Below are 27559 nucleotides of genomic sequence, written 5' to 3'. Positions count from 1 at the left end.
CTCAAAAATATTCATAGGGCCTTGGTTATGTGCCTGGCTCTGAGACAGAAACAAGAAAGAACACATGATCCTTGGCCTCAGGGAGAGAGTGTCACATAAATAATGGGAGAGAGAAGGATACATGAACAGCGACAGCAGCTCATCCCAGGTGCCCGCTGCTGTGAACTTCCACTCCGCTCTTAACCTGCGGCTGCCTGTCTGTCAACACATTTCTGAAAGAAGCCAAAAGCATCACAGTTCTACCCTTCCAAGTCTTACCTGCGACACTGTGGAGCACACACAGCTTTAATGCACGAGCAGGAGGAAGAGGGGAGGAGGCAAAGGAGCCGGGGTGGGATGAAGAGAGGCAGACTTACCTTTGCCTTCCACAATTCCCACTTTGCCCTTTAATTTCAGCTGTGGCAGAAGCGGTAAGTTGTGGGGAGGTAGAATCCAAAACCCATTAGGAGTGTACCATGGAACAGGAACAAGAAACTAATCCTGAATCTGACCAGGAGCCCCAGTGTAGGCCATTTATTCAGGATGCACAACCATAGACGTTCAAGGAACTCCTAAGTAATTTACCAACATTAAAGGACCTCAGAAAACAGTCCGTTTGGTCTCCCATGGCAGGAGACACACAACTGAAACACACATGCACCAAGCCCAAAGCCTTCACAGAGCAGCACATGGGCTACTTTGCAGGAAGGGAAGACTTGGGTTTCCTTTCTAAGAAAAGTATAAATTCCTTCAAAAATGGAAACAACCAGAGACTTTTCAAACCCTACTCTCTTGCTACCTGCCTCTGAGATGCCCAGCCTGCTCCCCAGATGCAGGGAGGAGCTGTTGGGGCTTGTGGCAAAGCCAGCCTCTCCTCTTAGGCATGGGATCCCTTCTCCTTCTCCCACTCAAGGACAGCACCCCAGCCTCCCCTGTCAAGCATCACTCAATTTTCCCTCTCTATTTGATTTTTTTCCTCATCGGTATAGACACATGGTAGCTTTGTCTCCTATCTTTAAAAACCCCTCTTCAGCCAATCCTTCAGCAAATCAGGTAGACTCTTCTTTAAAACTACCGCTGTGCTACCTCTACTGCTCCAAGACGTTGCTGAATTGCACCTGGGATGTAATCATCTTGTTTTTCTCTACTCTGGCCGAGCCAAGGCCAGTATTAGAACCCAGTGTGTTTGGTTTGGAAGTTTATGCTTTCTCTAGTCCCCATCCCCCTTTAGAATGTCAAGGAGTCCGAGTATTTACTGAAGATATTCTATATATCCAGAGATTGATATGTCTCACTTCTGATCAGGTCTTGCACTGTTCAGTGAGAAAATAATACAAATAATGGCAGCTTTGAGTGTGGGAGAGCCATAATCCTTACATTAGGCTGCCAATTGTCTTTCTGCTGGGGGAAGTCCCTACTAGCTAAGATTATAGCCTTTTTTACTTCTGGATACAAAAATGCATTTTACTCTATGAAATGTTGAAGATGATAATTGGGTGTTTTAATGTTCATACATGACAAAGCTTCTTAAAAAACTCAGTGGCCCTATTATAATTCCAAAGCCCTTTGTCATTGTTCAGATTGTTGTTTTTATCCTATCTTTCTTCAAATGCCTGAGATCCACTGGTCCCTACCTTGGTGGGTCTGTACAAACAAGAGCCAGAGTATTAAGAGAGTTATCTCGATGGCGTCAGTGTAGATAAACGGGAAAATGTCCTCATACCTTGCTAGCTGCCACCCCAGCTTGCTTATTCACTTTATACTCTGGTGTTTCAGTCTGCATGAAGTAAATCTGGTCTTTCATGCTCTCAAAATCTTCCTGGTATTTTCTCTGTAAGACATTAAACATGTTAGAGAAGTGTGATAGAAACAAACTGTGCACAGGCTTACAAGGGAGGACACTGGGCATTTGAAGAAAATACCAGAAGCCACCATCTCCCCTGATGTAGGCAGGTCAGATTATATTACAGAATATAATATATATAACTATATATTAGAATCTAATATATTTCTACATTTATAATATATTATATAATTAAATATAATTATATGACAAATTAATAATTATATATTAATTATATAACATAATAATTATCTCATAAATATAATTATATGATGTATAATTATATTTAATTATATATTCAATCTAATATTATTATATATTATATAATAGATTCTGTAATATAATATATAATAATATATAAATATATATAAACTTTGGTGGTTGGGGCCGGTGCTGTAGAGTAACAGGTAAAGCTGCCACCTGCAGTGCTGGCATCCCATATAGGTGCCGGTTCGAGTCCCGACTGCTCCACTTCTGATCCAGCTCTGCTATCATCTGGAAAAGCAAGTACTTGGGTCCCTTCACCCATGTGGGAGACCCAGAAGCAGCTCCAGGCTTCTGGCTTCAGATCGGCCCAGCTCCAGCCATTGCGGCCATCTGGGGAGTGAACCAGTGGATGGAAGACCTCTCTGTCTCTCTCTGCCTCTGCTTCTGTAATACTGCCTTTCAAATAAATAAATAAATCCTTTAAAAAAAAAGTTTGGTGGTGCCTGCACAAACATGATTAATAACAGAGATTTGGAACAATTAGAATGGACTGACAGAATAATTAAAATGGTCTTTCTTGGTTACCAAGGAAGAGCTCTTAAAGGTGAGGAACAGAGAACTTAGGAGAAAAGAAGTAATTATACTATGTCTTCTAGTGAGGAGAAACTAAATCAATCACTTCCACAAATGTGCATTTTAGTTCCCCAGCAAACAGTAGATTAAAAAGAGCTCTTTAACTTTGCAGCCCATACGAGGGTCTACTTGCAATGTTATTGCCATACAAATTGAGGTCAAAATGATGGAAATCTGTCAAAATAATATTTCTCGAAAGGAAGAGAGTTTGTGGGATTCCTAATAGGAACTCTATCCCAGGTGCCACCCACGAGAGGAGGAGTCCCACGTGTTCAGTTTCACTGCAGATGTCGGCAGCAGCGAGAAGTCACAAGAAAAGGGGCTCCGTCCCCCAACCTCAGCTGTCTGTTCCTACTCACAGTGCTGATGTTATCAGCGTTCATTCTGGCAGTTGCAATTTCAAAGCAAGGCGTCTCGCTCCATTTGCCTTTGATTTTATTTTCATAGTCTTCTTTGTATTTTTGCTAGGGAAAAAAAATAAAATGAAGATAAGCAAAACCAGGTATTAACAAATAAGACAGAAAAATATCCTGACTTGGATGTTCTTGGGTCTTTAATAGATGTCTTCAATAAATATTCCAGGGTAGGGTGGATTTAACCAACGAGAAATGTTGGTGAGTGGGTATAAATAGAAAATGGGAAAGAAAGTACTACTTCTCCCCTTACTGAGTTTAGGGACTTAATTCATTTAGAAATTTAGGTATTTGTTTATTTAATATTTATTTGAGAAATGGTTGTGAGGGGCAAAGACAGGTGGTTTTACAGAAGTTCCTTCATGTTTGAGTAAGACTCAGAAGTCATCCTGTATTTATATTTTGGTTACAAGAAAACTTATCAACCTGAGATTTCCATATCAAATGAACTCCATTTCTAAGCCTTTCCAAAAGCCCTAGTTATGCAGAAAACAACCATCACCATAAAATTAATTTGGCGGGCCAATGAATAAGACCTCTTCATTCATATTTTTAAAAATGTAAGAACTCAAAAGTAGAATTGCCCCATCTTACTCCCAGTACTACCCCACTTAAATCCCAGGCTGTGAGTTCCTGGAGGACAGGTGTTATATCTTCATTTTCATATCCTCTGAATCTAACACAAAGTGCAGCATGTGGAAGTTACCTCATGAATGTTTGTTCAACTATACTAACCTAAAGTGAGACCATGACATGTGGCTTTGAACTAATTTGGCCTAAATGTTCTTGGAGTAGAAATAGCCTAACCCAACCTCAAACTTGGGCCTGTGAGTGACATCCAGAGCTGAGTGAGAGCCAAGTCCCCTCCACGACTCAGTGAAATGTTAGTAGACTTTAATGACATACACCCTTCCAGAAAAAAAAGAAGCTGCTTTCTGGCATTCTTTTAATAGAAAAGTACTAAGGATGAATGATGTGCAGAACCAACGAACCCGAGTTAAAAGAAGCCCAGTCCTCTTGAAGACCTATTTATACTCTTCTTAGAGGGTAAATATAGCAATTAATAGCCAACTGGTTTCCATAGCTAAACATTTTAGAGCCTTGGGTTTGGAAGCTCTGGGCCTAAGACTTCACTCCTAAAGGTACGACTTGGCCTCTCCAAGTTTCAGTTTTCTCAATCACAAGTGCTGGCAATAATATTTATGGAAGACTGATGGGAAAACTAAATAAGATCATACACTAAAGAGTGTTTTATTACTTGCACAATGCTAGACAAATGCTAGACAACTATAATAAACATTATTATCATAATGAAAAGAACTCTGAAGAAAAGAAACGTGTGTGTGTACAAGAAAGAGACAATTCTTCAAAGGAAATATTTGCTAAGATTTGTATTAATTTACCTACCCTCCTCTTTTGAAGCTTTAAAGAACTGAAGTCAATAAAATTGATTTTGGATTTGCTGAGAGCATCTACAGACATATCTCTAACCTTGTTGTGATGCATGCAACTCTTCAATAATCTGAGAAAACTATGAAATGCCCATAAACACAACTTCAAAGGTTGTTGATGTACACATACTTTGAGTTAAGATCTAACCTACAATTTTTGGAGAGTTGCTATCCTTCCCCCTGCTTGTTGCCAAAAGAGGAGCAACTGGGCCCAGGCATTATCAAACCTGACATACAGAGAAGTTTGTCATGCATTTTAGATTTGAGAAGTAGCAGTTACAAGGGGGCCTCATGGAAATGTATTTTATGAAAGCACTATGTTTGAATCTCAAAATTTTTTCACAAAAATAAGTTCACCTTTTAATTTTACCTTTCTACGAACTTTTCAAAGTATCCTTGAATTTTTAAAGATTTATTTTATTTATTTGAAAGACAGAGTTACAGAAAGAGGTAGAGACAGAGAGAGAAGCCTTCCATCCACTGGTTCACTCCCCAATTGGCTGCAATGGCTAGAGCTGTGCTTATCCAAAGCCAGGAGCCAGGAGCTTCTTCAGGGTCTCCCACATGGGTGCAGGGTCCCAAGGACTTAGGCCATGTCCTACTGCTTTCCCAGGTCATAGCAGAAAGCTGGATCAGAAGAAGAGCAGCTGGGACTAGAACCAGCGCACATATGGAATGCTGGTGCTTCAGGCCAGGGTGCTAACCCGCTGGGCCACAGCACCGGCTCCTGAACTGTTATTTTAAAAATAGGTATTGTGTATAAAGATCTGTTAGGGGAAACTGAATAATAGATTCTCACAATGAGGAATAAATGTCTAATTTTTAAAAAGTTTTTACAACGAAACACAAGGGGTGGGCATTTGGCATAGCAGTTAAGATGCTTTGGAACACCTGCAACCCATATAAAAGTGCACAGGTTCAAGTCCTGACTCCATTTCTGATTCTGGTTCCTGCTAATGTGCACCATTGTAGGCAGCAGTGATGGCTCAAGTACTTGTGTTCCTGTCTCCCATGTGGATGAACCAGAGGGAGTTCTGGACTCCTGGTTTCAACCTGGCTGTTTGGGCAATGGAAGGGAGAGCTCTGTCTGTCTCTTCCTCTTAAAGAAAATAAATTAAAAACTTTAAAAACAAGAGGCAAAGCAAGAATTTAAGACCAGTCAGGCCCCTTATCCAAAGTCTTTCCTCTTTTTTTACCTGTCATGAACCCTAAGTTGTTATTTCCTCCTTCCAACCACCAGCTGCAGATCAGGTAGAGATGGATCTCTCGATCTCAGTGATCCCTCCTGGGGCTATGCCCAAATCTGGGAAGATCTGCACTACACAGGAGGGGGCTGCAGTGTGTTAACTGTTGAGGAAAAATTATGACCTTTCCCTTCATTTTCAGGTAGGAGAGAAGCTGAGTAAAGTCATGGTTGGAGTAGTCTGTGAGGGCCCCTCTCTGCCAGCCGAAGGGGCCTCACTCTGCAGGTTTGGCATGTTGTGTGACACAAGGAGATGAGACTCTCCTATCCAACACCCAACCTCCCCCAACCCCAACTCCAAGGATTATCGCTAACACTTCTCTCTCATCCTGTTGCATTGTGAGTTGGCAAAACAGTCCTGGAGAAAAGAATCAATTTTACTTTCTCCAGGTTTTTTTTTTTTTTTTTTTTATCTGTTAGTTTAATAGAAGAAAGCACATTGGGTCCATGACAAGTTCTGGGACACCCTCTGTGGTAAGAGGCTGACCACATGTTCATAGAAAAAGATTGCTCTCCCAAACCATAGCCCCTCCTCCCCAGAAGACAGATCCACAAATGAGGCACCCTTATATCCTGTCTTAACATATGGCTTCCTTTTCTACTTTCCATATTTGCAGCTGCAGTTTTTAAGAGGTCATCAAATGGAAAGGAATAAGAAGTTAGTTAAGCATACTTTTCTTTATTTTTGAGTGGCTCAACAATGGCTGTATTCATAGCAGAGCTATCCTTTCAAGGGTGGAAGGCATCCCAACTGGTATTTTTATTGCCCATAGTGGGCCCAGGGCTGCCTCTCTGAATTAATCAAATCTCTTCTGGTGAACTCAATGGGAGTCTTCCTAATTCTGTGTGGTAGAAGAGTTTCCATGGTTTCAGAGAACCACAGCCCAGCATCTTCATGCTGTAGAAAAATGTGTCACTGAAGGAATTTTTTAAAGAAAACAACTCTAGAATCCAGTTGTGTATCAACCAGAAATTCCAACATTAATCTTGTGTTTTTCTGATTATGAATCTAGGGGGAACTAAAGAGGCAGGCATAGAGAAATGAAAGGGACTTCCAGTGCTGCACACAGAACTGATCAGAGCATGCATAATTTCCTCGCCTAGAATGCCTGCTTATAGGAACACCTCTGCTTGCATATCAATCTCTGATAGAGCTACGAAATGCAGCAGAGCCAGTAGAAGATGCGCCATATAGCTTATGACTTTGGCCAAAGACAAAGCTGAGAGACTCGATTTTGACATGTGGAATAAGGAAGGCTGGTGAACAGAACACAGCATTAATACAATCATGGCAAAGATGTGGTTATTATCATCTGAATTGGAAGGGAGACATAATTCAACAAAGAAATACTATGAGTATAAATGCATAAGGGTGAGTGGATAAAGCACATTTTTACCTATTTTTGGAAGGAAAGAGGATATGATGATGCTGAAATAAGGATCAAAGTATCTTGACAGTGGGAAAGACATCAGAAGAAGGAAAGAGGCCTACAGATAAGTCACTCTTGGCAGCCCATGCCTCACTTGTTGGATGGATGCTATTGATCACAAGCATTTCTCCTCAACTTGACTATTATTTTGGATGCACAATGATCATTAAGAACTTGAAAATCTGGATAAGACTAGGATGTAAAATGTCACCATGGCCAAATCTGGTAATCTTCATCTATAGCCATCTATCTCTTAGCCCATGATTATTCTACTAGGGCAAATCCAAGTCTGGCAATGCTTTCAAAGTACTGACATGGCCATTTTATCCAAGAAGCATGGGGCAGTCCAACAGACATAAAATGCAATTCAGTTTAGTAAGATATTTTTAAATGTAAAAAGTAATAGTGCGAAATTACCTTAAAAATATTTTCTACTTAACCCAGTGGATCCAAAATGTTATCATTCCAACATGTAATCAACATAAAAATAACTAATGAGCTCTTTCATATTCTTTTTTCATAGCAAAGGTTCAAGATCCAGTATATCTCTCATTTATAGGACTCTGTGTAATAGAATGAATATGTCTCCTCAGACTTCATGTGTTGAAGCCCTAACACCCAAAGTGATGGTGTTTGGAGGTGGTGCCTTTCGGAAGTAATTGGGTTTCAGTGAGGTCATGAGGGTGGCATGCTTGTGCTGTGGTCAGTGTTCTTATCAAAGAAGAAGAAGAGTTGAAACTTCCTCTCTGCCTCTACCATGCAAGGATACAAGAAGGCAGCTGTCTGCAAGCCTGGAAGGGGCCTTCAGAAGAACTGACTCCTTCTTCTTGGGCTTCCAGACTCCAGAACTTTGAAAAATAAATGCTATTACTTAAATCACCCCGTGTATTTTGTTGTAGGTGCCCAAACTGACTACTACTCACCTTGTCATAGTCACATAACACACACTCAATCGTCACACTTAGCTTGTGGCTACCATATTGAAATGTACAGCTCTAAACTAACTTGCAAACCTGAATTAGTGGAGGGAATGACTATAGAGGGGCTTGAAAGAGATTTTTAAAAATCAGTTTCAAGGACCCACACTGCATGCTCAGCTGAGATGAAAGACTGTTTCCCTAGTAAAGATATCTTTTATAATATGCTTCAAATGAAAACTAAAAATAGACTTGTTTTTTTAAGTGACTGCTTGAAAATATCTTTTTCTTTTTATTCCAAAAACACAAATTGTCTTTTTCCTGAATATTTTTTAAAATATACACACTTTAACTAGACTATCTTTTTCTGCACAGTTCTAAAGTTAATTTCTGCTTAACCCCAGGCAAAATTTCAGGTTGGTGGTATTCCTGCTAGTGAAGTTTTATCATATTTACCAGCTATTTTATCCAAAAAGCCCCTAGTTACACAGTTAGGCAATCTGCAATATCAGACAAATGCATCCCTGAATAGACTTCATGATTCATATTTTTTCTTCTCTGTCCTCTACTAGACAAATAATTTCCTTCAAAAATATTTAGACAAGACAGAAATATTGAAATTCCATCAAAATTGAAGCAGTTGAGACTGACCTCTAAGAGAGTGCAAAGAAAGGTTTAAAAGCAGCAATAACCCAAGAGAAAGTGGCCTGATTTGGAGCAATTTAAAACAGGAATTTTTCATAGGCCTATTCATCTGTTGCACATTTGTCTCTCTGCATTCCTTGTCAGGGCTGCATTCCTCGGAGTTAGTTTGCCAACCTAAATATAGGCAAACTAAGCTCTTGGCTGGGGCCTTAAAAGTTATGAGGTACACTGCCCACTGTTGTCAACTAGGCTGTGTTTAGGAGCCCACTCATGCATTCTTACTTTTGAGCACATGAAACTCTACGGGATCTTCACACTGAATTAAACCAGATCCTTGTGGGAGCATGTGGTTGCATGATTACTCTATTACTGCATATTATTCCCATAAGGAGAAATGTCAAGTGACATTATAAAATGGGTCTGTTTTCAAAACATGACTTTCACGTTTGTCAATTACTGATTCATCAAGTTAGCTAAACATTTGTTAGTTCATTATGATCATCCATATAGCTTTTTTGGGGGGGAGGTGGTCACATGTAAAAATTCTGAGTGTGCTTCATTTCTAGGTTTACCTTTATGAAACAGAGTTTTTAAAGGAGACGGTGTCCTGGCTCTACTTACCTTGCTCACTTGATTGGTTACTTTCTTGGCAAATTCTATATCTGGAGGATCGGCTAGAGATGTGAACTGAGTCTGCTGTTCAGCGTGACCCTTTTTGTAGACAATCTGACAAAACGAAAGACAAGGGTGTTTGTGAGTCATAGACAATTATTCTATTTCGCATGTTCCATTAGTTTGCATTTTAATAAATATATATATATTCATCTTCATTTGAAGTCTTAAATTTTAGTGTACTGTGTTGTCATGATTTGTCCTTAGAGATGTTACATGTCCTTGCTCTCAGTATTGCTGGTGATTTTTATTGCTTTGAATTTTCCCCTTTCTCTAGGACTCCATGGCCTGGTTCTGTTTCCTTCCATTTGTTTCCATCCTGTGACTTGTGATTCCTTTGGCCCCTATCACTTTAAAATAATCATGAATAATGAATCATGAATAATCATGCAATTATTCTGTCTTAACCAGTATGTTCAACTCAAAACTCTTGTCTGTTTATAACATTTCCTTAAAAAATCCCCATCTTTGGATGAACTCAACCACATACTTCCTCTGTTCTTATACCTGGGATGCTGAGTGCTACTAAAGAAAATCACACAACTCTTTGAACCGGGCAATGATAAGGTGACTAACAGGGTTAAGAGGAAGAGGGTACAAGGGAGTGAATCTCTGAACCAAGCATTTAGCTTGGAATCTACATGCCTGGGGCTAGCATTGTGCAGTGAGCTACACTGCTGCTTGAAATGCTGGCATCCTACATTACAGTGCCAGTTTGAGTCCTGGCTGTTCTACTTCTGATCCACTAACCAGCTCTCCACTAACACATTTGATAAGGCAATGGAAGATGGCCCAAGTACCTGTTGTCACCTAGGCGGAAGACCCAGATGGAGCTCTGGGCTCCTGACTTTGGGCTGCACCAGCCTGTCATTGTAGCTATTTGGAGAATGGACTAGGAAGAGGAAGACATTCTCTCTCTCCATTCTCTCTCTCTTTCTATCACTCTGCCTTTCAGGTCAATAAATAAATCTTTTTTAAAAAAGAAAAAAAATCTGTGTGCCTACTCAGTGGTATGTTCCGTGAGCAACTTGCTTGGGACTATGTACTCAACACTCTGACATTGTGGTATCCAATTGCCACTTGTTTTCAATGAAGCTTGAACATTCTATTATATGTTTCTGCTCAGTCTCTACTCTCAGGGCTACTCTAAGGCCCCAACACTGTACTTCAGTCTCCCAAACAACTCTCAGGTTCCATTTTTATAGAGTAAAGATAGACCAGATGCTTATCTTTCCCCATACTCATCCCTGCCTCTCCCACCCCTGTCCTAACCCAGAGGGAGACAGGGCATGACTCCTGTGCCCCGAATGCTACTCCCTCCAGGCTCCCTTTGTACCTGGCTCTATTAGTCACCCCTTTTTTCCCTCACATCTTCAATCTCCTTTATTTTTTTCCCTTCCTTTGGCCTCTATCACTTTAAAGTAATCATGAATCATACAATCCCTTCATTCTTGCTCTCCTTTTTTCTTCATTACTGACTCCTCATTTTCATCCAAAAATCTTGACCTCTACTTCAAGTAATGCAGAATTATTTAGAGATTCCCCAGGCACACAAAGCCCTCAGGTGCCTCAGGAACTCATCCATGCCCTTCCTTCTCCATGGAGTACTCCAACTCTATATTTTCCTCATCTCTCTGCAAACTTCTGCTCCTTCTTCATGTCTCGGGATGAGTGACACTAAGCCATCCCTGACTTTTGAGGCAGACAAAGTATTTTTCTCCTAAGATCAAACTCAACTTGATCATGATTTCTTTTTAAGAAGTTATCAGGGGCTAGTGCTGTGATGTAGGAGGCTAAGCCTCTACCTGCGGTGCCAGCATCCCATATTAGCACTGGCTTGTATTCTGGCTGCTTTTCTTCTGAGCTAGCTCTCTGTTTATGGCCTGGGAAAACAGTGCAAGATGGCCCAGATGTTTGGACCCCTGTACCCATGTGGGAGACAGAAGAAACGCCTGGCTTCAGATTGGCCCAGCTCCAGCCATTGTAGACATTTGAGAGGAGAGAACCAGAGGATGTCTCTGTCTTTTCCTCTGTCTGTATCTCTACCTCTCAAATAAGCAAATAAAATCTTTTTTTTAAAAAAAAGTTATCAGATGACATTGTAACTGGTTGCTTGCATGTCTGTACCTCCTTGGACTGTGGGCCCTGAGATGGCAGAGGACATGGACTCTCTTTGGGAACCTTTGTAATCTATATAGTTCCTTATTACAGTGAGGAGTCAATGACTGATTTCTGAATGTGTGTCTTCCCAGGAAGGCCATAGGGAAAACTGAAGAGAATTATCCTCCCAACTCTTCCACTATGCAACTGGAAGAGTTCTATGACTGGATTTCCTTCCACATGGCAGCATTCTTATTTATAAAATAAAGGAATTGGATAGTTTCAGCATCCCAACCATCTTCAACCAAGTACAGCAATATCTTATCCAATGGCTACCTAAATCCTATAACAAAGGATTTCCTGAACATTAAATCAATCAGGATTAAAAAAAAAACTTTAAAATCTATTTATGGAAATTCCACTGCTTACTTTCTTTTAAATAAGTGAAGACTTTATTTTAGGTGTAAGGCATTGGGATTTTCCATGGTTGGGTAAGTCTGTAGAGAGAAAGCAACATTCAAGCAGGAAAAGTGCTTATTAAATATGACATCCTGTCAAGAAGTTTCAGAGAAATCAAATCTGGGAAATCCTCCTTTCTCAAGAACCTTGTTCAGAAGTCTGTCTAGCTAGAATTCTGGACTCTGGATCAGCTTACAGTATTTAGTCTCTACTTAGATAATGAGGAAGACATGATGGCCAGAGTTGAGAGGTTCCAGAACAATGGTACAGGAAAGAAGAGGGAACCTCTAAACTCTAGCTCTTCACTTGAAATCTCAGGGTCTACCCAGTAATGTGCTGTGGGGACAACAGCTTGCTTAGGCACTGGAGAAATTCAACAGTATTAATAGGCATACTGGTAATGTGACACTTTGTGCTGACTCAGTCTATATTAAAAATAAAAGCTGTATCTTAATTGCCAAATCTTTGAAAAGAAAGAAGGAGAAAATTTTACTTCCTTATGTTTATTCTCCTTCATTACATTTTCATTTGTGAGATCTCAAAAAAGATGTGGCCAACTTTAATCATTCAAAGTCCCTAGCACTAGAGTTGCATAGAGATGACCCTTCATCTCTCCATTTTATGGGCAAAGGAAGGTATCAAGAGATTAAGTGTCTTCTTGGAAGCTTCTCCCTGGACTCATATGACAGCATTTTCTGGTTCCCTTTCAACTTCTCTGTTGTTCCCTTATCCTTTTCCTGGATCCTCTCCAGATGTCCTCAGTGTGGTGCCCTCCAGCTCCCTGCCCTTGGTCATTCTTCCTCCCCTGCACACTCTCCTATCTTCAGCTATCACTTTTGTTCTGATCTCATAACTATGTAATGGTGCTAAATTTCCAAACTAGCCATAGAAAGCCTTGATCTGAATATTCCTTGCATTATCTCAAGTTTACTTCCCTCTCCACTAACACATCTCTACCCTTATTCACCCAAACCATCAGTCTGTGGACAGAAACTCATCCATGGATCCTTTCTCTCCTTCATCTCTCAAATCTGATGTCATTAACGCTTGTTGATACTTGTTACCTTCAGATTCTTTTCTGCCACTCCTTTGCCCATCATCTCTCAGATCCATGTATCACTAAAATACACTTCTACAAATTATCACAATTCCCAGTTTTTCCTAGTCCCAATCTATCATATTTCCCAAAATTTCTCCAGGGTCTATATTGTCATGTTGTTTTCTTCTCCAGAGTCTTATGACACCTTTTATTGCCTGCCATATCATGTCAAAGCTATTATGTCCAGTTCAAGGTCCTGCTGCTCCCAAACTAGACACTCACCTCAATCATTTTCTTTTCCCCCTACAAGTTCAGACTCATTTCACCTCTTTTCCTTTGCTTCCATGCTCCCTCAACTTAAAATGCCTTTCTCCTTTACCACCATCATCCAGAGCCAAGGGCAAAGAGAACACAGGCTCCATTGGGAACATTGGCCTTGGGACCATAATTCTGGACTCTGCCACTCACTCTCTGCATGACCTTAGACTCAGGGTCATCACCTAAGAAGAGGGAGTGGGACTAAGTTGTACCTAATATAAAGTATAAATTATATCTAACTTAAATAAGACATCATCATTATAATATTTCTAGGTACTGTCCTCTGCATTGTGAAATCTGGTCTCTTTAAAAGTAGTATTCTGACCACATGTTCATTGCACCTCTGAACTCTAGCTTTCCTGACTCCACCTTCCTAAAAGCTACTGATTGCACTTACATCACTGAGCGCTTTCTGGGCTTGGGCGACCCTCCTCAGTTCCGGGCTGTCGTTATATGGGTAAAACAAACTTTTGTCTGCTTCCCAATCTTCAGTGTAAAGTTTCTAAATTGGAAAAGAAGGAAAAGGTATGAGAAGGTGAGATCATTTTTACATGAAATACAGAGCCTTTATCTCATCCATTAACAGCAAAAAGAACCAAGGGCAAGGTTTCAGAAAAGGTAAATAAAATTCACAGATAACTTCCCCTGCTATCCATCCAAGTCATTTTTATTAATAACTTCTCTGGGCCGGCGCCGCGGCTCACTAGGCTAATCCTCCGCCTAGCGGCGCTGGCACACCGGGTTCTAGTCCCGGTTGGGGCACCGGATTCTGTCCCGGTTGCCCCTCTTCCAGGCCAGCCCTCTGCTGTGGCCCGGGAGTGCAGTGGAGGATGGCCCAGGTGCTTGGGCCCTGCACCCCATGGGAGACCAGGAAAAGCACCTGGCTCCTGGCTCCTGCCATCGGATCAGCGCGGTGCGCCGGCCGCAGCGCGCCGGCCGCGGCGGCCATTGGAGGGTGAACCAACGGCAAAGGAAGACCTTTCTCTCTGTCTCTCTCTCTCACTGTCCACTCTGCCTGTCAAAAAAAAAAAAAAAAAAAAAAAAAAAAAAAAAAAAAAAAAAAAAAAAACTTCTCTGGCTTCTCCTAATAAATCTCATTCTGGGTGGGGAAGATGTGTTTTATGTCCTCTCTATTACTTTTCCTGCCTTCTGCAACAAGTGCTAACATGGCTATGAGGAGCCAGGAGGCAGCTCACATAGTTTCTGTCACAAAAATAAACCTGTCATAAGAGTGACAACACTGGGTCTACAGAGCTACTATGCAGCTCTCTTGGCTGTTTGCCAGGCGTATCTTCATCATCCCTATTCACTTCCCACTGGGTTGCTCAAGTTCCCGAAGGACTGTCTCCAGTCCACTGTCCCAGAGTTCTCTCAGCCCCTCCTTGCCAAGCCCCTTTCCTACACTCCCACATATCTAAAGGTTACGCACAAAAAAGATTGGGGGACTGTATTCTGGATTACCATGCATTTACTAGGTACTGCTGTAGTGTATTTGGTAGGATGACACAGGAAGACTCAAGTGGAGACGGAGGGGCTGGTAGGGCATGGCTGGTTAAGCTCCCTCTTATGACACCAACATCCCATGTAGTGACCTTCCAGGTTCTGGCTATTCCACTTCTGATCCAGCTTCCTGCTAATGCACCCGGGAAGGCAGCAGAAAATGGCCTGAGTACTTGGGCACCTGCCACCCATGAAGGAGATCTGGAGGGAATTCCTGGCTCCTGGTTTTGGTCTAGCCCAGAGTTGGCTGTTGTGGCCATTTGAGGAGTGAACCAGTAGATGAAAGATATTTCTCTTTCTGTCACTCTTCCTTTCAAATAAATCTAAAAAACAAAAACAAGACCAAGTACTGGTGATGGAGCAGGGGCCCTTACCTTACTGAACATGGCTGTGTTCTTAATGGCCTGGACAAGTTCAGGGGCATCAGGGGGAAGCAGGTACTTATCCTTGGTGTCTTCCCAGTTCTGCTTGTATAAAACCTAGATAGAAACAGCAGAGTGTCAATGGCTTGATGCTTCACCCAAGGGCATGAGGATTTAAAGAAAAAAGGTAGAGTCACAGAGGTGTCCTCACATGAAGGCTGCTGACATGTTACCGGAACACTGACCATGTCAACATCCTGTAATACTTTTCCTGCCTTATTGAGTGTTGACTTGAAAATTCTCATGTTTTGAACTAAATCATGATTCTGATTCGCTATAGATCCCTTCCAGAGATGGCAACCAGTCAGTCATTGGCTCAATTTGGCTGGTAGACATGTTTCTTTTGACTTGCATGGTATTTAAATTTATTTTATTTAGTTGCCTACACTTGAAATTCGAAAATTTCTCATAAAAATCTAGATCCTGACTGCTTTTAAAAAGAAATAAGAGACTCCAGTGACGTGAGACTGTTCTCTGCAGTGACTGCCTGGTGCTGAGTTCCAGCTGCATCTTTGGGCAGGGCATGGACTCTCTAATCCACCCATAGCTTCTGTGGGCACCACCTTGGTCATCTGTGTAGCCTTCCTGGTGCATGTGGGCATTGCATTCACACTGCCTATAGGACTTCTGAGCAGGATCAGGCCTGCCTGGTTTTTTTTCCCTCTTAGACAAGGCAGAAGCAATGCATATACTGTTTCATACCCCAGTCATCCCCACCTTGTCCTTACCTTACTGACTTGCTGCGACACTTTCTTTGCATGTTCAATATCTTTTGCTTTTTCATCTACGTGACAAATAGTTTTAGCAACATCGCCATCCATTCGATACTTAACCTACAAAAGAAATGCATAATCAGAGTTCACGACAGGCATGAATATGTAGTATTAAAGAGCATTAACCCCAATGACTAAAAATTTGTATCATAAAGCAAAATCTCTTCATTTTAGCTAGAAAATGGCAATCTTCAAAGATCCTTGGAGCACCCATATCTACAGCTTATTTGCTTTCCTGGCTAAACATCTAGCTGGTGGCTGCTTCTTGGCCTCACCGCCCTCCAGTATGGAGAACCACATTGACTGAGTTGGAGCATCCATCTCACAGTTTCCACTCAAACTAAATTGTTAAGCCACACCCTTAGAAGTCTCTCTGGGTTCACATTTACAGCAATATAACTGCGACCAGAGCTTGTGCTGCATTTCTGGAATAATTCAACAATAATTCCATTCCTTGCTCCCTACAAATACTTAGAGCTCTCCTCCCGCAGTGATCACATATTTTTGAAATGTCTTTCTCCTTTTTCTGTGATGCAGCCCACCTCACTGAGTTGATCTTGTACTTTCTTGATTCTGCGAAGTTCTGGGGTATCGGATGTGCTGGCATATGGCTGTCCTTTTGCTTTCTCATAATTCTCCTTGTATTTATTCTGAAAAGGATATCAGATATTAGCCTAAAACCTGACAAGTAGCAGCAGGAATTTCAGGCAACACACGCATCCCTACCTGATTAAAAATGAAGAAACTCCAAGTTACAATTATCAGTTATAACAGCTTTCTTTTTGTTCCCTTCCCTGACTCTTAAGAATACTGAAATAGATTTGTTAATTGCTCTTCCTAAACACAATTGGATCCTGGAGACAGCAGAAACTCATTACAGCTTATTTTATTGAAAGTGTCCTAAAATGATTCTCTTGAGGGTTTTTTTTTTTTTGTCTAAATTCATATATGTGTATGTGTGTGTATCACCTGAGTTTCAATTGTTTTATAAAACATAGAACTTGAGTCTGTAAAGATCTGATTGCTAATATAATACAAAAATACTCATTCAGAAGTTGCAGCTAACCCTCAGTGGTTTGAGTAGCTGGGACACTAGCTGAATTAATGGAAACTCTGAATTAGGGACTATTGTGTAACAGAATTCAATATTATTATTTCTGGTAAATATACAAGAAATTCTTGCTTTAACAATAATGTGCATAACTTATCATCATTAAAACTTCAAAGGCAGTGGAGTGGTTAACAATTTAAATTACACTACTTGTTACCAACCACTTTGAAACTATCAGAGACCTTTGCCAGCATTCTGTTCAGAATATCCAAAATTCTAGGATCATAGGGTCTGAATTAATGAGATTTTTGGCAACAAATTGGCAAAAAATTTCTTTGTGGAATATTGCAGTGGTAAAGGAGGAATTAAAATCTTGTTTTAGGAACCTAAGTCTTAGATCATTCAAGAATCTACAAAAGAAATTGACCTAAGAATGTGAAGCAGTTAACACTTAACCAAAAGTGAGTATTCATTAGCCAATCACAACAGGATGCCTTTGATATAAACTTCAGTCCTAGATAATCCAGCATTCTTCTATATTTCATTTCTTAAGCCTCCAGAGGAAGTGCAGTCAAGCCACCAAGTCAGACCTCAGCCCACCATGGACAGTTAACAAATTAGATCCATGGGAATGGATCTAAATCAGTTTCCAATCAGTTCAACTTGCAGCACTGGATATGGAAATCCAAGGACTATGAACCATCAAGAGAAGCGATTCTCAACCTGCACATTAGAATCATCCAGGCAGCTTTTCCAACTCCTTCTGCACAGGCTGCAGCCCCAGAACAATTTAACCAGAATGACCTGAGCAGGCTGTTTCAAAGGTCCCAAAGGAGTCATTGTGTGGTCCCAGTTAAAAACTCTTGTGCTAGGGCACACACATTCTGGTCCTTAATTCCAAAGAGTTTAGTCTGCCCTTAGTTTTCTAAGCTACATGTTCCTCACTATTCTAACCTCTTAAGGTTCTTCTTACACACATTTAGCTTGTCTGTTTAAGAGGCTCTGAGTAGACATTGTGGCACAGTGGGTTAAGCCACCACTTGGGATGCCCACATCTCATATCAGAGTGCTGATTCAAGTCCTGGCTTCTCTGCTTCCAACCTAGCTTCCTGCCCATGAGCCTGGGAAGGCAGCAGAAGGTGGTCCAAGTACTGGGGTTCCTAACACCCACATGGGGCTTCAGGCTACTGGTTTCAGCCTGGTTTTAGCCCTGGCTGCTGCAGGCATTTGGGAAATGAGCCAGCAAGTGGAAAAGCATGCGTTTGTTCCCCCCCCCACACCTCTCCCTGCCCTCCCTCCTTCAAATAAGTAATAAGAGCCAGCATTGTGTCGTAACAGGTAAAGCCACCATCTGTGACACTAGTATCCCATATAGGCACCGACTCGTGTCCTGGCTGCTTCACTTGCAATCCAGCTCCTTGCTAATGGCCTGGAAAAAGCAGCGGAAGATGGCCCAAGTACTGTACCCCTGTTACCTACATGGGAGACCTGGAAGAAGCTCCTGGCTCAGCCCTGGTGTTTGAGGCAATCTGGGGAGTGAAACAACGAATGGAAGATCTCTTTCTGCCTTTCCCTTCCTCTCTCTGTAACTCCGACTTTCTAATAAATAAATCTTTAAAAAGGTAAAAAGAGGCTCTTCTGCTCAGAAATAGTGTACAAAGTTATTTAGTTTCAATGAACTAACATCAAATCTATATTTCTGATTTCATCATTCTAGATTGGCTAACTCAGAGTGATTAAATACTAATAAATGTTTTATAACTGACCATTTTGCCGGAATAATTTCAATAAGGAAGCTTTCCCTGATGCTGCAATGGTACAAATGAATTACATGAAAGGAAAATCCAAGAGTCATAATAAAGAGCTTATATTACTGCAAAGTACACTCTGTTTTCATACAAAGCTAAAAAACAGAATCTAGCCATCATCCCAAACAGACCAGTGATTTCTCAGTAATAAACCCAGGTTGTCAGAAGTTGTTTTGAACTTACTGAGCTGAAAAGATCCTGCATTTTCTGACTGTGTGCAATGTAGGGGGTCATGAACTTTGAAGAATCCACTTTCTTCCGGATGACCTTCTTCCTCTCCACCGGCTTTGCCGGTGCTGGCTCCGCCAGCGCTGGTTTGGAAGTTTCCGATTGCCCATAGTCAGATGTGGTCCTTGTTGTCGTAGTTTCATAGATTTCTGTTATCGTCTGAAATTTTCACACACAGTTAATATTGTTATGGAAGAAAAAAAAAAAAAAACCTGTGGGACCATGATCTTAATATACATTATTCTAGTTCTGAGTCAGATTTACATTCCTGGTGTTACTTCTCCATATCCCACATAGGTCAAAGCAAGAAACCACACACCATTTCCTCATGAAGGTTATCAGGTTACATAAATCTGAACACTGATCCTCAGAGACAGTACAGAGTGAAATGGTTACTTCTGTTAATCTGCAACACAGCCTAAACATTACATTTACAAAAAGCCACTCAAACACTTCAAGGTAGCACAAAAATCAGAAATAATATATTCTCCAACATTTGAAAATCTTCTTAAGTTGTCTGGCTGAAGTAAAAGCAAATTTGGAATTTGGGGATGAAAGATTAAGAGAAAGGAATAAAGCTCAAATTAGTGACTTTAATATTAACTTTTAAATAATCAAGAAAAAATGAGTTGCTTGTTCTGTAGGCATTCTCCACTGTAGTATGAGACAAAGAATAACAGACTGAAAAAACAAAAATGGCTAAAATATTATAAGTGACTACCATTCTCTAGACTTAGTTAAAAACTAATGTAAAATTAGTGCCCTTAACACTAATAAATGGTTGGGTGGACAAGACTAATGACGACAACGTAATGGGGAATTATTCTCACAATAGTCTTGCGTATGTAGTAGGTGGAAAATCACCATTTCTGACAATAGGCTATTCCAGAAGAAAAGAAGACTTAATATTTGAGTCTAGACCAAGGTTAAAAATACTGCATGCTGGGGTGGGCATCCGGTGCAGCAATGCAGACACCACTGGGATACCCACATTCTGTATTAGAGCACTTGGCTTTGAGTTCTGATTCTGCTCAAGACTCCAGCTTCCTACTACCACACATCCTGGGAGGCAGCACGTGATGGCTCAAGTAGCTGGGTCTCTGCCAGCCACATGGGAGACTGAATTTCCAGCTCCTGGCTTTGGCCTGGCAGAGCCCTAGCTGTTGCGGGTGTCTAGGGAGTGAACCAGCAGATGGGAGCTTGTTCTGTCTCTGCCTTTCAAATACATAACTTGTAAATTAAAATAAAAAGCACTGCATGTAAGAAGATAATGGGGGCCAGCATTGTGGTGTGAGTAAAGCCACCACCATGCTGGCATTCCATTGAGTACTGGTTCGTGTCCCAGCTGCTCCATTTCCAATGCAGCTCCCTGCTAGTAGCCTGGGAAAGGCAGTGGAAGGTAGTCCAGGTCTCTGAGAGAACCGTATCCCTTATCAAAGTGTATGTTCAAGTCCTGGTTACTCTGCTTCCAATTCAGCTTCCTGCTAATGCACCTAGGAAGCACCAAATGATAGCTTATGTGCCTAGGCTGCTGGTGCCCATGTAGAAGGTTGAATGGATTTCTGGGCTCCTGGCCTCAGCCTGGTCCAGCCCTGGTTGGTCTGGGCATTTGGGGAGTGAAGCAGTGGATGGAAACCTGTGTGTGCGTGTGTGTGTGTGTGTTGCTCTGCCTCTCAAGTAAATGAAAATAGTATTTTTCATTTTGAAAATGAAAGATAGGCAGCCAAGTCTTCAATTCCTCTCACAATATCATTTCATTCACAACTAATATCATCTGTACCAAAAGGAGAGTTTTAATGTCAATAATGAAAAAAAAATTTAACAAGGAAATTGTACATCCATGAAAACTCCCCTTAGTGTTGTCCAATCACTGCTAACAGGTTGCTGCCTGCCCATTACGGCTAATGCATGGATTACTGTGAGAAACTAACCAATTGAGAGCAAATACGGATGTTAGCTTCATGCAGTTGCAGGCTGTGGGTGCAGGCTTCAGAATTAGCTGTCTACATCCCAATTCGTCACACTCCAAGAGAAGCCACTCCATGCAGAAAATGAAGCGCTGGAGATGGATTTCACCTAGCGAGACAGGGCTGGTGGGAGTTCCAACTTGGAATATTTATGGCCATGGCTTTCTCAGAATTCTCAAGTGTTAAAATCTGAGTAGCAATTCATTGTGTCATCAGGGCCAAAGCCTGAGAGCCACCATGCTAGGGGCAAAGATGGGACTCCACAATGAAACAGCTGGTCCCTAAGCCAATCAGAAGGCCTAGGCCATCCCTCCTGCTGCAGTGGGAGAATAAGAACAGCCGCTGATGTTAATCTTATTAGCATTGTCTACACAGAAAATGACACGTGATCAACAGGAGGGACCACGCCCTGCCATCTTGGATACATCAACAGTGAGACCACCAGTCGACAGGTAATATTTGTTCTTTCATCACCAGTGTCTGGGCATAGATAGGTGAGTGACTCTCACTCAGAAAATGCTTTTTGGCCATCTCCGTGGCCCCGGGAAGTCTAAGAGAGGAGAAGTTCCCTTGTGCTTCAATGAGAACGCAGTCCATGCAGGCGTGGCTGGGCCTTACCTCTCCGGGCACCTCTTCATAAACTGTCTCCTCCGTGTAGTACTGTGAATAGAGCAGAGGCAGTGGCCTGAGAACCAGAGAAAACCAGCTCCCTCTGTCTCTGCTGCACACTGAGGTCCCTTCACTAGCTCTGCTGGCTTGGAATAGCTACAGGAAAGGCGGAAGTGAGGGGGCCTGCACTTTCACCACGTGAAGCCCCATGAAAGCTAAAATGAGCATTATTAAACTGGGCAAAGAGATGCAGAGAGACGAGCAAGGTGTCGTGGGCTGCTATCCAATCAGGGGAAGCCATTTTACGGCGTCAAGAACAGTGTTCTGAGTGTGTGGTTGGACAAGGAGGAGCGTCAATAAGACTCACTGCTTGCTAACAGCGAAACAGAAACCCCAGTGTAAACAAAACGTTTCAAGGGATTTTATCATGGAAATAATAAGATCCAAAAGCATACACACATCTCAGTTATTTCTCTACCCCTCTGCATATTAAAGAACAAGAACTTCTTCCGTAGTCCTGGGTGAGTCCTTTTCAACAGTGTGATGGCCCCAAACAGGTGCTAAGATGAAGCTCTGTAGACACCAAGGGAAGAAGGAAGCCAGTGAGAAGACTCCACCATGTAACATGGGGAAGCAAGGCTGCTACTTACTGCTGAAGGCTCCGAGATGCCTGCAGCCAGGATCTGAGACAGAGTCTACTTTTGTTCTACGTCTGACATCATCAGCAATAAATAGATGCACATAGAAACTGGCTGACATTTTGTTTCAGATGCGTAAGGGGAGTGGAATTCTGCCCCATCCATGTCTCGCTCTGCAGGGCACAGAGAAGGAAAGGCCCCTGCAGGCCAAGGCACACAACAAAAGGGATAAAAACGAAACGCTCAGCTCATTTTCTCAGTCCACAAAACGCATCTCATTGTATGTTTTGTTTTTTCTTATCTGTGCCAACAGAACATTTTCTAAAAGGAAGGAAAATGCTGAGAGTCAAGATGTCCCTCAGTGGCCTTCCTTCTGCCCTCGGTGCAGCAGACCATGGCCCAGTTGTGTCACTGCTGACAAGAGGCCACCTGTTCTACTCCCCTGTAAAAGTTGCCTAGTGTCCCTCATTCATGTGCCTTCATGTTCTTGTGCTACTTTAAAGTCTCATATTTTTCCTGCATGTCCTTACCCATAACAACAGAAATCATGAGTTCTTCAGGATAGAGAATTATTCTTTTATATTTGTCATTTCAACACTGAAGATATTAGGAAATACTGTTTGATGCCAACACTACTTGCAGTCATTCCTCTGGTCACACAAAACATCAGCGACCAAAATGAATGATTCGTAACTATTTTGGATTTTCTTAGCACCCAAGGAAAAGCTGTATTTCAGGAGCCATTCAATTTCACCATTGCTGGGCTCTCACAACTGGTAAATACATCTTAGAAATAAGCTTGCAAAACCAGCAACATTATCCAAACGGTTGGCATTCACTTGTATGCCAAATCTCACTTCTTTTTTTTTTTTCAGAGCTGTGCCACTAATTAGATCCTTGCTTCTTTCTCTTTCTTTCCAAGTTTAAGTTTGAGTAAAGAGTGACAGAATACATTTCAGATGGCCAAGCTCCCTATGAAATATATTTTTAAAGCTAGATTCTTTCTGTTTTCTAAACTCTTCCCCAACCATTTTCTCATCTGCCTCATGTCACTGTCATGATCTTTTTTAAGGTCAAAAAGACCTCGGTTCAGCACTGTCTGGTGGGTAGCCTATTAGTTTAGCACCTGCTGGCCAGAACTAGAAACAATAATGAGAGTAAAATGGCAAGGATAGGATGCCCAAAAAAGCACCTTCCGTTTTTATGACACCTAGTTAAATCCATCAAGTCTAGCACTAAGGATAATATCCAGGGAAAACGAACACAACTATTTTAAGGAAGACAAAGAACATTTAAGTTGGAAGCTTAGATTGTTCCTGGTATTATCGTCATTGGGAAGACAATTTAATTTACAATTGTGTGTTAGATACCTATTAGTCTGACCTTTTGGAACATAAGTAAAATGCTCACTAGTGGTAATATTGAAGATGGAGAATGTCACCATCTACATTTAAACCAGAGAGACTGACTGTTATATTGTATGAGACTAATTCTATATGACGAGTGCATTTTATCCATACCCTTCACTAACAACAGCAATTTTATTTGTAGAATAAAACAGAATTTTATTCATCTAGATATAGATTGCTCAGTAATATAATTTTCCGGAGACTAATCTTGATACTTTCATCTGGAATTTATTCCGAGCAGCTCTAGTCATTAATTTCCGTCTTTTGAAAAAACAGATTTTCAAAACCACCTCCAAGAGTCCCAGGTTTTCATGTTTATATATTCATAATTAATTGGTCCTTTTTAAGTACTCTTAGATTCATGGCAATGTATCTATGCAGATTGTAGTCCCAAGTGATTAGATTTTATTTCTACAATGTGAAGTGAAAGGAAAATTTGCAATATGATAAAAACAAAATGATATAAACTAAATATAAAATAAGTAACAAGCTTGTAAAGTGTGTCAGATGTCTACTAATAATCTGGAGGAAATATTTCAAGCTAACGTGGTCTTTGTTCTTATTTAAAATCCAAAAGCAAACACTAGTCTTGTTCTCTCGGGTGAATACAATGGCGTAGCTGGGAGAGTGTGGTCCCAACTGTCATGTATGACCTTCATGAGTTTATTTATTCATGAGTGTTTGTGTCTGTGTACATGCATGCACGTATACATGTATAATACCTCATATATGTAGATAACCTCCTATGTGTGATCATTCTGAATAATTAACCCACATTGCCCTATAGATAATCAACAAGCTGAAGCCGAGAGTAAGCAGTAGCTTTTTCCTGTCACTATGCTGAGAAACAGCCCGGTGTTCAGACTGTTCCCTTCATCACCTCTGTCCCTTTGATCAGTGAGATTGCAAAGTGGGGAGTAAAGCAGTTTTAGATCACAAACTAAAACCCACCTATACTTTGTGGGGTTTTCTCTTTTGGGAGTTTAAAGAAAAGCAAAAGTAGGAAACAATGATATTTCCTTTCAGTTCTATTTCTCACATAATTATAGTGAAACTGAACGTAAAATATTCCTTTCTTAGGCTTTACTGATGAGTCTTTGTGGAATTATAATAGATGATGTATTTTGCGAATGATTACTTCACCTACACGACTTTGATTGTCACTACATAAACCACTTAGCTGTCAACTGTTTTATTTAAATCTTACCTCCACCACCTCCTCATATTCTTCGTCATCTGCCATTTTCCCAGAGTAGTAGTGGCACCTACAAACTTTTCATATGCCATACAAATGAAAACACATTAGAATCTATCCCCAATACAGAAATTGTTTTATAGCATCATAAAAACAGAAATAAAATCTAGTCTATTCTAGATATTTATATATTTTTGCAGACTTAGGGAGATTTTTAAAATGTAGGTCCATACAATGAAGCCTCATATTTCTTTCTCCTTATTGCATCAGTAATGGGTTAAGTAAAGCTATTTCTACGTGAACAATTTAGATAAAGCTGTAAAAGCAAATTGAACTAAGGAAATGAAGGATTTGGGACTCAAGGAAGAGAGAATTTAAACTTGCAAACACTTGAGAAAAAAAGAAACATTTTTCAGGCAAAAATTTTACTGAAAAGGAGGTCAGTCTGGTTTTTAGAAGCTAGAACTTATCACACCAAATTTGGTTTTCTATACTGCTGTAATTCACTGTACGTAACATATCTTATGATTCACACCACAGCACATGAAAAGAAATCTGCTGATAAATTTTCAATGAAAAAGAGCAACCTCAAGGCAACAGGCTTATTTTCTTCCCGAACACCATTGGCTTGTATGAATTTTTCTCTCTCCGTAGCGCTTGTCCAAACCTGAAAAGTAACAAGGCTTTAGAGCATTGCTTGAAGAACATGTAAGACTGTAGGTCTTGGCCCGCGCTTCTAATTCGGGAAGTAACGACAGGCCCGCTCAAGGCCTTCGCCGTTGACACCAGGCAATGGGACGCTGGCTACCAGCGGATGACGACTCGGAGCAGCTGTCCCTTCACCCAGAGATGTTTGCCATGTAAACCAATCCCCCGCGGTGGCTGGTTTTGTTAAGCTAGCGAAACTGCCACTCCTTCAGAGGCACATGAAGCCCAGTGGAACAGGATAAATATAGGAGCATAGAAAATATAGATCTCTTTCCTACTAATACATTTAGGGGCAAAAAAACTGAAGGCAAGAAATTAAAAAAAAAAAAAGAGAGAGAGAGACAAGACAGCCAACTTGGCTGAGCCATAAGTCAGTTAGTGTAGGACTTGACCCTCATCACACACTCTGCAAGTCAGAATTAGTAGGCTTTGGGGGAGCAGGGGGCTACAGACTTTGCTAGCCACCATTTCCATCACCACGTTCCCCAGTTATGACCCAAAACTCTGAACAATACTTCAGGGAACATGGTGGGCGGCCTCCTGAAAGCACATGACAGAAACAGGCAGAAGCTGGCCTTACCTTCAATCTACCAAACAGATTTCCTCAGCAGCAAAGCCTCTCCCACCTCTCCCCTCCTGAGCACCCCAGGCAAGAGCTGAGAGCCAGCGTGGTGCCTGGTCTCTGAATGATCATGTGACCGGAGCAGCCAATCACAGCTTGCCTTGCTCAAATTTCAGAAGCTAAATATACTGAGTGATCTTCTGAAAACCACCTGTTCATCAATTCCACTAAAGGATAAAGGGTAACAAATTGCTTGCTTAGAACTATTGAAATGCAGCAGAATTTTACCTAACTCCCAGGCTCTGAGGTTCAAATTCAGGGTTAATTTCTCATTTACTGTGGCTCTGTTCAATCCCATACACATGCAAAAGAATTTAGGAGAAAATGACCATGACTTTGAGAGGCTTTGGCCCTCCCATAACTGTTCTCTTTGCGTCCTTTGCCCAGTCTTCATGGAGGCAACCGTTCTCACCCTCTCAAGGTGACCAGGTAAATGTTCTCACCTACACAAAGCTGAGCTACAGGTAAATGACCTGTGTTGATACTGAGAGAAGCTGAGGAATTAAGATCTAGAAAACACTAGATTGGCAATATCAATTTTTAAAAATGTGATGACTGAAGTTTTAGGTGAAAATATTTGATGAGACACTAGGTAAGGTATCCACAGGGCGTAGAGAGATTAGGCTCCTGATTTTCCTATTCCCGAACCAGGGAGTCATTCAAAAATCACTGCCCTCATTAAAATCCTTACACTCATTGCCTTCAACATCTCAAGGTAAGGCCAGCTGCTAGACATTCGCATCCATCTTCAGTGGGCCTGGGTTACTGATATTCCATTAAATCTGCTGACTCTTGGATCCTAGAAGCAAAGTGTGAATGCAGCACAAAAAGACTCAATTTCTGAGCAGCAAGAGCAGATAAAACGGAAACCAGTAAATTACCAGGAGGAAATACTGCCCTGTTGGGCAAGTCAGAATTTAAAATTTATTTTGTAAAAATTATCACAATTTCCATATTACAGAGGTACTACAAAATGTACACGGGAAATGTGTATCCTCAAAAAACTGCATGGATTTCAAACATGTTTTAAACTACAGTAAACTTTTAACTCAGTTTTGTCAGGAACTTCTTGAAGTACCTTCATAACTCTCACTCTTGTGCTTTCTTTGCCCCTGAACTATTTTTAAAATTTAAAATCTAATTCTGTCTATAGGTCTCTGTGTCCTGACACAGGGCATCAGAAATCACAAGCTGTTGCAGGACAAAGAACTGTTCTTTCTCTGGGTTGTTCCTGAATCCAGACAAAACCCTCTGGGCCACTCACATCTTGATGGGGATTT

The 27559-nt window shown here is 41.1% G+C and overlaps 1 protein-coding gene across 48 annotated transcripts in view; it reads right to left on the bottom strand.

Moving 5' to 3' along the window:
- Positions 1–26428, bottom strand: part of NEB (nebulin) — a 217416-nt gene extending 190988 nt beyond the window's left edge. For all 48 annotated transcript variants that reach the window (XM_070070870.1, XM_070070875.1, XM_070070876.1 and 45 more), the window contains exons 1-12: positions 26238–26428; positions 25537–25616; positions 24962–25026; positions 21717–21758; positions 19087–19290; positions 16587–16694; positions 16000–16104; positions 15224–15328; positions 13747–13851; positions 9383–9487; positions 3022–3126; positions 1703–1810 (exon numbers count right to left, since the gene is read on the bottom strand). In XM_070070870.1, coding sequence (XP_069926971.1) covers positions 1703–1810; positions 3022–3126; positions 9383–9487; positions 13747–13851; positions 15224–15328; positions 16000–16104; positions 16587–16694; positions 19087–19290; positions 21717–21758; positions 24962–24997 — 1023 coding nt within the window. In that variant the 5' untranslated portion in view covers positions 24998–25026; positions 25537–25616; positions 26238–26428. The remainder of the gene's footprint in view (positions 1–1702; positions 1811–3021; positions 3127–9382; positions 9488–13746; positions 13852–15223; positions 15329–15999; positions 16105–16586; positions 16695–19086; positions 19291–21716; positions 21759–24961; positions 25027–25536; positions 25617–26237) is intronic.
- Positions 26429–27559: the final 1131 nt, after the last annotated feature.

Source organism: Oryctolagus cuniculus, chromosome 3 (assembly GCF_964237555.1).
Source record: "Oryctolagus cuniculus chromosome 3, mOryCun1.1, whole genome shotgun sequence".
NCBI classification, from domain to species: Eukaryota; Metazoa; Chordata; class Mammalia; order Lagomorpha; family Leporidae; genus Oryctolagus; species Oryctolagus cuniculus.
The sequence above is the reverse complement of the archived record's forward strand: the minus strand, read 5'-3'. Positions and strand labels throughout refer to the sequence as shown.